Below are 12,237 nucleotides of genomic sequence, written 5' to 3'. Positions count from 1 at the left end.
CAGCACGTCGAGAGAGGGGACGAGGAGTCATCGGTCACTGACTCAGGAGACATTGAAAACTCCCAGGATAAGCACATATCCAGTTCTTGGGGAGGAATCATTACAGGTCTACTTGGTCGAAGGAGGAGAAACCTGGATGACGCCCTACAAGTGTTACCTGGTTGATGGGATACTCCCATTGGAACCCACAAAGGCCAGAAAAATAAAGAAAAATTCGGCCACGTACACTCTCATCGACGGAGAGTTGTTCAGACACAAGTTCACCCATCCAATCTTGGTATGTGTAAGTGACGACCAATGCACACGAATAATGGCAAAGCTCCATGAAGGGATATGCGGGATTCATATTGGTGGTCAATCTCTAGCATCGAAGGCCATTCGTGCGAGATACTATTGGCCAACCATAAGGGAAGACTGCACAAGGCACGCACAACAGTGCAAGCAATGTCAGCAACACGCTGACTGGCACAAGGCACCACCAAAAGAGCTCAGGTCGATTTACAGAACAGAAAGTAAACCAAAGCAAGAAACAATCAAAGCAATAAAAGTACTACTAGAAGTAATGACAATTATGGAATAACATGACTAAGACAAAACTTGACATGATTACAAAATTAAAAGACATATAACAAGATATAACAACAAGTGAAAGGAAGCTTAAGGTCAGCTCTAGGAAGGAGAATGCCATTCCAAAAGAGCAGCCATACTCATATGAACAATGAGTGCTAGAATCCTTTTCACAAACACATGGTGTAACAAAGAAAACAGCAAGAAAAACTCAAAATAAATCCTAAAACAGAATGGTAAACAACTTGAATTTAAGAGCTCTTGAAATGTAAACTGCAATACAACTCAAAATTTAAGCAAAAACAAGCCTAGACTCTAGATACCACATGATGTGAATGTAACTACAAGAACACATGATTCTTGACATTCTTAGGAACAACTTGAGCTGGATTTGAAAGGCACTTTACTTTAGAATTGGATCAATGTTCTAAATTCAAGAACTCACCAAAACTAAGCACCAACCATGACTCATATGGAAGTCCATGTATTGTCAAATTGAATCAAAACAAAAGGAAAGAAGAACAAGAATTAAAACTGGACAGAATTTAAAAGATAGCTACTGAACCAAAACAGAATTAAGAACACAATGCTGGAAACACAAAATTAAACGGTAGAAAAAGAAGTAAACTCTAGGAATCAAAACTACCAAATGGAAAATTGAAGAAAAGGGAAGAAGAACACTTATAGAATAAGATGCTTGCTGGATTTTGAGAATTGGAAGAAGCCATTCACGCCACTTGGAACCTTGAACCAAGATAAGTGATGGAGTGCCACCACTTGAAGCTCACCATAGCTCACAAGATAAGGCAAAGAAGAGGAAGACTCAAAACTCACAATTTCTCTCCAAATTTGAGTATAGTCTCTCTACTATAAAATTCCAATCTGAATTGTGAAGGACCTAAGCCCTCCTTTTATAGGAGTAAGGGCTGGTCATTTACATAGCTTATTCCCTAAGCTACCCAAAAAACTCCTAAGATCACACCCCCCTTACTAAGCTCACTCCCCAAGCTTCTAGAATTTGCTAAACTAAAGCCTAAAGATGCTTTTACAAAAGAGGTGTCTCATGTTTCCCTCTAAGCACCTTTCTAAACATTATTCTATATTATTTACAATTTAAAAGAAACTATAAAGAGAGATATTTAATATGAAGCCTATTATTTAAGAGTTTGTAGACTTCTTTATCTTTAGGCTTGATCTTCTCTTTGACTTCTTTTAATTTGTGAGAAGACTAGAAGGAAGAACTTCAAATGTGCTAACAGCTGGGTGCGCCGTCAAGAACAATTAGGGTTTGTGCTCTGTGTGTCTATGCTCTGTGTAACTGTGAGAATTAGGTTAAAACTCTCCCCCCCCCTCAAATGCTCCCAAGGCCCCTTTTTATACACTTCTCATCTTTAAAGCGCGTTAAAGCGCATTGAAAGCGTATAAAATCATTCCTTGGAACATTCGAATCTTAACTAAATTAACACGTACCTTGGCAGACTTTCACTGAAACCTTTAATGAGCACGTGTGCCTTGCCACGTGCCCTTCTGACTTGATCGATGTTCTGAGTAGAGGGTCCCACAGCGCCGCAACCCAACTTAGGGTTATTCCAACGTGTGAGCCCTCTTTCCTGCGAAGTGCTTCTGGCACGTGGGTTGACTTTTTGGGTGCCAACTCATGCGCCCCAATCACTAGCTACTTGCCCTGGGGGTGGGTCTACCTTTCCCTCGTACCATGCATGTGGTTCTCCCCTGGTTATGGCCCTCTCATGGGCCGTATCTATTCCAGGGTCTCCCAGTGGTGGCATGGGTACTTCACGAGTCAGGATATCCCCTTCTGGTGCTAGACTTATGGCCTTGAAGCCACCTTTCAATTCTCCTTACTATTGTTCTGTATGGTCGAGGCTCGAGGCCTCTCGGGAGATGTCTTTACTCGACGATGTTTCTCTTTAGGCGATGCCCCTATTGGGCGATGCCTCTCTTTGGCGACGCCTCAACGAGGCAATGACTCGAGCGGCCAACCTGTTGACTTCTCTTCCTTGGGTCCCTTGAGGGGTCCCACCATGCGTTGACTCTGACCTTTGGTCTACGCCCGAGGACAGGACGGTACACAAGCCCCCCAGTCTTGAGCTAACACTGGTTTCAGCGAAAAGACTAAGGCTAAGGCCTTGCCCCCATTGTCCTTGGGGTATTTTGATGACGCGGCACTTCCTGACCGGTTGACGTGACACTTTCTGCACCGCCGGCGCAGCGCACCCTCGAGGATTCTGACGATTTGATATTCTCTGAGCAAGGAAAGTGACTCTTCAGGTCGTGCCTTAATCTCGTGACACGTGGCCCAATCGCACGGTGCTCTTTTTGCGTCCTTTGGCGCCCCAACTGTAACGCTTGAGTCTTTGAAATCCCGCACTTGAACTCATTGTTTCTACCCTTTCGCATCTTCTCCGTACTGTTCATCTTTCTTCCAAAGAGTTCTCCCTGCATTCTTTCCTCGTCGATTCTTCCCTTCTGCACTACTGTTGAACCTTTCTTCTTTGATCTTTTAGTTCCTTCATTGACAGTTCGTCTTCTTTGATCTTTTGGTTCCTTCATTGACAGTTCGTCTTCTTTGATCTTTTGGTTCCTTCATTGACAGTTCGTCTTCTTTGATCTTTTAGTTCCTTCATTGACAGTTCGTCTTCTTTGCTCTTTTGGTTCCTTTATTGACAGTTCGTGCCAACATGTCTGTCAACCCTCCTTCTTCCAGAGTTAACCAGAGGGATCTCTATGTGTGGGCTTCGGGCGAACTCCTTGACGAGTGCTCGAGCCTAGTGTCCACCAAAGCTTTGAGGGACCACATAGGGGAGCCAAGCACCTACGATCACTGTGCCTTCGCGAAAAGGCACGATGACGATATCGTCGTGCTTCCTTGTACCCTAAGGGAGTCGGTGTGTGGGGACGAGCGGGCCAACAACGGGGTCCCCTTTTTCTACTTTTATCAGGTGGTCTTTAAGTGCGTCGGCGTGCGCCTGCCTTTGACTCTCCTTCTGTGGGCGAGGCCTCTCCGTGTACTCCTTCCATTGTCGAGGCATCGCCGTTTCTTCCTTCTGTAGGCGCTTCTTCTATAGGAGTCGCCCCTGAGGTAGCTTCGACCGGCGTGGGCTTCGCGAGCGTCGCCTCTTCCAACGGTTCTAACTGCATTTGCGAATTTGAAACGAATGGTCGCTCAATCACCATGACCACGCCTCTCTTTGTCTTCAGGCTATTTTCATAGCACTTACGGGCTTCTTCTTGATCCGACTTGATCACAATTACCTTACCACTGAGATCTGGTAGCTTCATCTTCATGTGGCGCGTGGAGGACACCGCCCTCGATCTGTTCAAAGTTGGTCTGCCTAGCAAAATGTTGTAGACTGAATTGGCGTTGACCACCAAGTACCGGATGTTCTCGGTGCGTGATGCTGCTCCATCAGTGAACGTTGTCCTCAGCTCCAAGTAGCCTCGTACCTCTACTGGATTATCTGCAAACCCATACAAGCATCCAGTATAGGGTCTCAAAAGGTCGGAGGACAACTGTAGCTTGTTGAAAGTGGACCAAAACATGACATCTGCAGAACTCCCCTGGTCGACGAGAACCCTATGCACCCTCCTTCCTGCCGTGACTACTGAAATGACCACTGGGTCATTGTCGTGTGGGACCACGTCCCGCAGGTCAGCCCTTATGAAAACGAGATCTGACTCCCATGGGTCGTCTGGAAATTCCTCTGCAACCGTACTCACTGACCTCACATATTTCTTCCGTTGAGAGGCAGTGGGCCCTCCTCCAGAAAAGCCGCCAGAGATGGTGTGCACTTCTCCGTGAGTTGGGACTTCATGCGCTTGACCTTCCTCTGGCGTCGCCGGGACTGTGGTCGTGGTGGACCCAGCGAGATAATCTTTCAAGAAACCATTCTTCACAAGCTCGTCCAACTGATAGCCCAGCACCAAGCAGTTGTTAATATGGTGCCCAAACGCCTCGTGGAATTCGCACCATGATTCCGTGTGAGGCCCCAGAATTTTGTCAGACTTCACTGGTGGCCTCAACCTGTCAGCTATGTTGGGCACAACGATGAGGTCCTTGAGTTCCACCACAAAGTTGTGCCTCAGTGGCCTACTTCCCTCTCTCCTTCCTTCAGCTCGACCCCTTGGCGAGGCCCTCCTTGTCTCGTAACTGCACTTCCTGTCCGAGTTCCTTCTCTCTGTGGCAGCTTCGTGGACCCTAGCAGGCTGTGTGCGTATCTGCGCCCTAGGAATTGTTTCACGTCGAAAAGGTCGTATGAGACTGGGTTGGGGCCCTGTTGGCTAAATACTGCTCTATAAATAGTCGTGAGAGTTGTGCGAAGGACGTTATGTGACCCTCTGGGAGGTTGATGAACCAATCCAGGGCCATCCCAGTCAAAGTGCTCATAAAGAGCTTGCATTTTACGGCATCAGAGCCGCCAACCAACATCATTTGTGTGTGGAATGCCGTGAGGTACGCCTCGGGATCCTCCATCCCTGTGAAGGTTACTAATCCGGTCGGTCATCGGTGGTCGGTGACGTCAGCAAAAGATGGCCACGTGGACCGTTCTTAGTGGAACACGTGGGCCAGGGAAGCTGATATATCTTTGAGAGAGTCACTCAGGGGGTGATCGGTGATCAGGGGGTGATTGGTGGTCCGAGAGGATGTGCGATCAGCGCCTAGATAAGCCTCATGAGGTAGAAGGCGTGGCGCTATGATGCACCGATCGGTCGTCTGGGGTGAATGACGGTCATCGGGTCTTCGTGTTACGCGCAGTTAAGCTAGGAACGAGAGGCGATTCCCGGCGAGAGCGTTGCATACGAGCCTTGTGTGACAGAGTATCAGAGAAAGGAGAAGTTATGCGTTTTGTAGTGCCGTGCATGAGAGTGGCCTAAGAGAGCTAGCAGTCAGTCGGTGATTGGTGGTCTCTTAACCCATAACGTGCATGGAGCAAAGCAGAGGTGATCGTTCACACGGTAGGTGACGCCTGGTACATGCGCTTAGCCAGGCCACACCTACTACTCACGTTGAGGTGGCACGAGACATCTAGTGAAAGAAACACGCTAAGTTACTTCGTACATGAATAACTTAGGCGCGCCGCAGAGTATATAAAGGCATTCCACGCTCATGCAGGGAGGTAAGATTCATTCTTGCAAATTACTAGTTTTACACACAGAGAGAAAGAGAGAATCACAGAGTGCACACGAGTCTCGCTGAGATTCCTAGTTCTTAGTTCTTTGGTGGTCTTGCGTGGCTGACTTGAGCGTCGGAGTGCAATCGGCCGCTAGAGGCGCCGTTTGTTGTGTTTCGCAGGTTCGCTTGGAGCTTTTGGGAAGTGCTTGGAACGTTCTTGCGGAAGACAGAGCTTGACGTGGCGAGTCCTTCGACGATCGAATCACCTACAAGATCATTTGGCGCCCACCGTGGGGCCCGTGTGAATTCGTGATCCCATCCACTTTGCTGTTGGATTTCGTTTGTTCTTGAGATTCTTTGCTGAGAAAATGAGGAAGACAAGGCAAACTTCACCCGCGCCATCAGCTGAAGAAGGAGCTGTGACAATGGCGCAAGTCTTGGAAATGATGCGAGCACTGCAAGATGATGTGGCAACGTCAAGAACGGAGCAAGAAAGGATGCAAGCGGACTTGGCTGCATCACATGGGAGGAATGAAGAGTTGAATCGAGTTAACGAAGAATTGCGCAAGACATTGCAAGCGCAGAAGGAACGGGTGACGGAGGAAGGAGTGGCACCGCCACCGTCTCCCCCCAGGACTTTCCCCACGCCTTTCTCATATGAGATCATGAGTGCAGTGGTGTCACCAAACTTGGTGGGGGTGAAAGCCTCGTTTTCAGGGGTGGAGGACCCGGAGACGCATCTGACAGCGTTTCACACCCAGATGATGCTTTCTGGGGGCTCAGATACAGTGTATTGCAAACTGTTCATGAGCACCCTGAGCGAGATTGCTTTGGAGTGGTTCGTGAGCCTACCAGATGGCCACGTCATCTCGTTTCAGCAATTCTCGAAGTTGTTCATGGAGCAGTATATTGTGAACAGGGCACCCCCAGTGGTGTCGTATGACCTGTTCGACGTGCGTCAAAACCAAGGTGAGTCCCTCCGGGACTACCTCAGTCGTTTTGGAGCTCAGGTGGTGAGGCTGCCCAGCAAAGACGAAGATATGCTGGTGCATGCGTTCAAGAAAGGGGTTCTGGCGGGTCCTTTCAGTAAATCTTTGATCAAGAATCGCCCCAGCACCTTCGCAGAGATTAGGCGTCGTGTTGTGGCGCACATCGTGGCAGAAACCGCGGTTTCTGAGAAGAGGGAAAGCGCGATCCCGATCAAGTCGCGCGCAGGACCGAGTAGGTCTCAGCAGCCGATGAGGGTGCATGAGGCCAAAGATGGAAAGAAGGCCCAGGGGAAGCCTCGCCCTTACGAGCCTAGGAAGGACCAGGGCAGGGGGCGCGCGAGGGAGAGCAACACGCCCCCCAGATTTGACTTCGTGGTGGAATTGGCGGAGCTGATTGCCATTCCAGCCATAGCGGCAAGATTGCGAGCACCGGAGAGAACTGATAAGGTGCTCAGAAGAAAAAAGAACGTGTGGTGTGAGTTTCACCAGGCTTATGGCCACCCACTCCACACTTGTTTAGCGTTGGGACACCAACTCGCGGAGTTGGTAAAAAGTGGCTTTCTGAGCGATTACTTGCGGGAGACGCAAGGTGATCGGGCGTCGGGGCCACCAGCAGAAGATCCGCAACACGAGGTACCAGTGCACGGGGAGGTGCACACGATCGCGGGAGGCTTCTCAGGAGGGGGGTGCACAGCCTATCAAAGGAAGAGGTACGCTCGGTCGGTGATGACTGTTGACACGGTGGAAGATCACATCCCCGATGCTGACATCACCTTCACCAAGGCGGATCTCCAGGACGTTGTGCCTCACGACAACGATCCTATAGTTATCTCCCTCATCACGGCAGGGAGAAAAGTGCACAAGGTCCTCGTGGATCAGGGAAGCTCGGCAGACGTGATGTTCTGGCTGACGTTCAACAAGCTGTAGTTGTCCCTTGATCAACTGAGGCCATACCCAGGGTGCTTATACGGCTTCGCAGGGGACCAGGTGGAGGTGCGAGGCTACATCGAGCTGAGGACCACGTTCGCGGATGGGACCGTGGCCCGCACTAAGAAGATCAAGTACCTAGTGGTCAATGCCCCATCCGCCTACAACATACTGTTGGGAAGACCGACGCTCAATAGGTTGGGAGCCGTACCCTCGACGAGGCACATGAAGTTGAAGTTTCCGTCGACGAAGGAGGTAGTGATCACCGTCAAGTCGGACCAGAAGGAAGCTAGGCGCTGCTACGAGAACAACCTCAAGCAGCAGAGGAGTGTGTGCCATGTTACCTCCACACCACCGCCGGGTGTGGACGAGAGGCGATCGGAGGTGGAGATGGTAAGAGGTACACAAGGTGAGGAAGAGATGGAGGAAGCAGTGCTGGGGGGCTCGGGGGTGGCCCGAGAAGAAGCCGAGAAAGAGAGAGTGATCACGACCAGCGAGTCAGGGATCACGACCCCCAGATCTGCTGGAGACGTTGGACGGAGGGGCAATCCCCCGGACGTGGAACGTCACACATTTAAAGTTCTATTTCAGTTGAAAATGTAAAGTAGTCGCGCTTTCGCGCTAGTATAAACAGTTTGAACAGTTCAGGGGGCACTCCTTTTCCCAGAAGAGGGTTTAAATGAGGCCACCCAATAAAAAAGAAGTTATCAGTATAAAGAAGTGAACAAAGGGGCGCCTTCACGGCCGTTTGCACTCCGACGATCAAGTCAGCTAGCGAGAAACATCAAAAACTGGAGACACACCCTTGAGAGGTGGTCGAAGAAACTGTACTGAATCACTAAAACTGTGTTGCCCTAATTGCCTTGTGCTAACAGCTGGGTGCGCCGTCAAGAACAATTAGGGTTTGTGCTCTGTGTGTCTATGCTCTGTGTAACTGTGAGAATTAGGTTAAAACTCTCCCCCCCCCCCTCAAATGCTCCCAAGGCCCCTTTTTATACACTTCTCATCTTTAAAGCGCGTTAAAGCGCATTGAAAGCGTATAAAATCATTCCTTGGAACATTCGAATCTTAACTAAATTAACGCGTACCTTGGCAAACTTTCACTGAAATCTTTAATGAGCACGTGTGCCTTGCCACGTGCCCTTCTGACTTGATCGTTGTTCTAAGTGGAGGGTCCCACAGCGCCGCAACCCAACTTAGGGTTATTCCATCGTGTGAGCCCTCTTTCCCGCGAAGTGCTTCTGGCACGTGGGTTGACTTTTTGGGTGCCAACTCATGCGCCCCAATCACTAGCTACTTGCCCTGGGGGTGGGTCTACCTTTCCCTCGTACCATGCACGTGGTTCTCCCCTGGTTATGGCCCTCTCATGGGCCGTATCTGTTCCAGGGTCTCCCAGTGGTGGCATGGGTACTTCACGAGTCAGGATATCCCCTTATGGTGCTAGACTTATGGCCTTGAAGCCACCTTTCTCTTCTCCTTACTATTGTTCTGTATGGTCGAGGCTCGAGGCCTCTCGGGCGATGTCTTTACTCGGTGATGTTTCTCTTTAGGCGATGCCCCTATTGGGCGATGCCCCTATTGGGCGATGCCCCTATTGGGCGATGCCTCTCTTTGGCGACGCCTTTCTTGGGCGACGCCTCAGCGAGGCAATGACTCAAGCGGCCAACCTGTTGACTTCTCTTCCTTGGGTCCCTTGAGGGGTCCCACCATGCGTTGACTTTGACCTTTGGTCAACGCCCGAGGACGGGACGGTACAGGTTTCATAAGATGGCGAACGCTCTCATGAAGGCCTAACTGTTGGGATGCAGCTGGGCAGGAGCCACGTTGACCTCTGTTAAGAGCGCCCTCTCGAAGCCCGTGAGTGGGAGGCGAAGCCTAATCCATTTAAAAACGGTGGAGTAGAGGAAGAAGAAAGGCTCTCCTTAGTTGTCGCGATCGTCTGCGCATACAGGTTCGCCCTTCGCGCAGGGATGAACTGAAACATACGCATCACTCTCTCTCCTAAATACCTGTCCTTTCTAATTAGGCTCTTCGTTCTGATTTTTCCTTACATCCTCACTGGAGGTGAGAGTGGAGGTCTCGACAAGGAGTTCAGCGGAGGCCCAGGGGTAGAAGGCTTTGTAATCTACGTTGGGAGGAGGGTTGGAAGTGGTTTTTGTTTGAGCCATTTCAAGGAGAAAGCTAAAAAAGAGAAAAGAAGAAGGAAGAAACGAGGGTTTAGTGGAAAATGATGGTGTGACTCAAGAAACCCAGAAAAAACAGAGGAACAGAAGAAAAACAAAGAAAACCTAAAATGCAGAAATTTAAACCGTCCTATAGCAGTTTATTGCATGTATGAGCAGCGAAATCGTAAGAGAAAAGCAATCAATGCATACAGATCATACCTTTTAATCGAAGTGGGTTGGAAGTTCTGAGCTTTGAAGAAGGAAAGGTGAGAGCTTTCGAAGAGAAGATGAAACGATCGAAAGAAGTTTCAGAGAAAGTGATGGAACAGTGACGAAGCGCACGCTTTTTAATGCTTAACGTAAACGAGGGAGCGCAAGCGGCGTTAAGTCTTGACCGTTGATCTGGCCACGTGTGCGCATATTAAAACAGGTACGAAGAAGTGTCACTTCGGTGCACTGTTCACGTCCCTTCACGCAGTGCCATATAGGTTGCCACATGCGAGGACTTAGTCTCTTCGCTGAACAAGTTAACAGCTCGAGACTGGGGAGCTTGTGTACTGACCAGTCCTTGGACGTCGTTGACTACTGGTAATGGTGAGCCACGTAAGTTGGGTCCCACGAACGACATGGGCCAGTGTCTCGCGAGCGACGTGAGCCAAGGTGTTGAAGAGTGGTCAGATGTCGATCACCAGAATGTGCTAATGTGTCCTCGGCAACAGAGTGAGGGCGTTGTGACATCGGGCATCGGTGACTCAAACAACAGAGCTGGGCCACGAGAGGTGGATCCCAGACAACACACCAGTTATTAGTAGGGAGAAGCCTAGATCATGAGGGGTCCATGCGTGTGGTGTGAATAGCGCATTCAGGCGTAACACAAGTAAAGAACCACTGGAAGCGCTAAGGCCCATGAGGGTTACGTTCCAGGGGTAGGCTGCATGCATGGCACGTGAACAACTAGGGCACTCCCAGGACGGATGGCCCCAGATATTAGGTGCATAAGTTGGTACCCAGGTGGTCATCCTGTCAGAGGTTGCATTCCAGTAAGGGAGCCTTGCACACTAGATTGCCCTAAGAGTGGGTGATAGTGGCGCTAAGGCATACCCTTAGAAACCCTAAATGCGGGTGGCGGAAACCCTAGACTATATAAAGGGTAGTAATAAACCTAACAAGGTACGCAACATTTACGCGATACACACACGGTTTTACACAGAGCTTTTACAACTAAGAGTTTTGGTGTTTCATAGCCCCAGTATTGACTTGAGCGTCGAAGTGCAAATGACCTCTAGGGAGCCCCTTTGTCTTTGCAGGTTCAGGTGTTTGATCGAAGGAAAGGCACAGACGAAGGCAGAGAGAATTGAGCGTGTGATCGTCGTTAGAAGTACGAAGGCAATCGAGTCAACCGACAGGAACAATAATATTAATAAAATAATAAATAAAATATGTAATCATATTTAATTCATAAATATTTTATAAAATAAGAGAAGTAAAAAAATTATACGAGGTGGGATACACATAAAAAAGTTAAAACAAAACTGACATAATTAAATTTTATTGGTCGGAGTCGACCGACGGATAGGATCAAAATCATTATATCTAAATAGAAAATTAGCGAAACTAATTAGTGATTAAATACTAGTTAATATATTCTTAATTATGATCTAAATCCTTAACCCAACCTAATAACAAAGGGTCCATGATAATCATATAAATAAGCACACATTTCATTAATCATGTACGTCATCATTCAGTACTAATAGCACCGAGTGTCGAACACCTAAATCTTACTTGAATGTCAGAGTGTCTCTTGCAGGTACCATCCGAGCTCGGAGTTCGCAGAGACGAGAGGTGGAGAAGTGAAAGGAGAAAAAAGAGTTCATTCGTGAGGAATGAGGAAGGAGAGAAGAGTAGATTGACCAGCAGAGAAGGAGAGCAATCGTCCTCTTAGTTTCAACTCCGTTTGAGAACAATATACTTTATATTTTAATTACATTTTTATTTTTTATTTTTTATTTATATATTTAGTTGTTTGGTATTTTTAAAAATATGATTGTTATTTTTCTTAAACTCGTTCTAAGAACGAGTTGATGATGAAAATTGACGAAACTTAAAAGAGAAAAACATACGAGTTAATCGAAAGAAAAAAACAATGTTAATTATGTTATGTTATTAATTACGAAATTAAACAGCTAAATACTTAGAAAAAATAAAAATATTTTAAATATAAAATAAAATGAATATTTTAATAAAAACTGAATAAAAATACTCGTATCAATATTTAATATAAAATTTGATAACGACAAATATATGAGGAAAACCCACTCATACTTTAATTAACGCAGATTGTGGGTTTTGTGAAATAGACGTATGTAAATTGTGGAATACGTTTACCACGTCAGTGCTGGTCATATATAAAATTGGTTCAGAAAACAAAGTTTATTATTAATTAATTAATTAATTA

General features: G+C 47.6%; 2 protein-coding genes across 2 annotated transcripts; one reads left to right on the top strand and one right to left on the bottom strand.

The window, feature by feature from the left end:
* Positions 1-390: 390 nt before the first annotated feature.
* Positions 391-5,059, bottom strand: LOC137817761 (uncharacterized). Its single transcript, XM_068621000.1, has 3 exons — positions 4,941-5,059; positions 3,841-4,810; positions 391-414 (listed from the first exon to the last, which is right to left on the bottom strand). Exons 1-3 carry the CDS (start codon positions 5,057-5,059, stop codon positions 391-393), a joined length of 1,113 nt encoding a protein of 370 aa, XP_068477101.1.
* A 1,064-nt stretch (positions 5,060-6,123) lies between these two features.
* LOC137817751 (uncharacterized) lies at positions 6,124-7,614 on the top strand. The gene has a single exon (XM_068620991.1). The coding sequence runs from the start codon at positions 6,124-6,126 to the stop codon at positions 7,612-7,614; it is 1,491 nt and encodes a 496-aa protein (XP_068477092.1).
* Positions 7,615-12,237: the final 4,623 nt, after the last annotated feature.

This window comes from Phaseolus vulgaris, chromosome 10 (assembly GCF_000499845.2).
Source record: "Phaseolus vulgaris cultivar G19833 chromosome 10, P. vulgaris v2.0, whole genome shotgun sequence".
Taxonomy (NCBI): domain Eukaryota; kingdom Viridiplantae; phylum Streptophyta; class Magnoliopsida; order Fabales; family Fabaceae; genus Phaseolus; species Phaseolus vulgaris.
The sequence above is the reverse complement of the archived record's forward strand: the minus strand, read 5'-3'. Positions and strand labels throughout refer to the sequence as shown.

Coding starts and splice junctions, on each gene's coding strand:
- LOC137817761 (XM_068621000.1), bottom strand. CDS start 5,059: ATGGAGGATCCCGAGGCGTACCTCACGGCATTCCACACACAAATGATG. Junction 4,811..4,940: donor ACTGGGATGGCCCTGGATTG/GTTCATCAACCT, acceptor AACAATTCCTAG/GGCGCAGATACGCACACAGC. Junction 415..3,840: donor TACCAGATCTCAGTGGTAAG/GTAATTGTGATC, acceptor TGCCTTGTGCAG/TCTTCCCTTATGGTTGGCCA.
- LOC137817751 (XM_068620991.1), top strand. CDS start 6,124: ATGGCGCAAGTCTTGGAAATGATGCGAGCACTGCAAGATGATGTGGCA.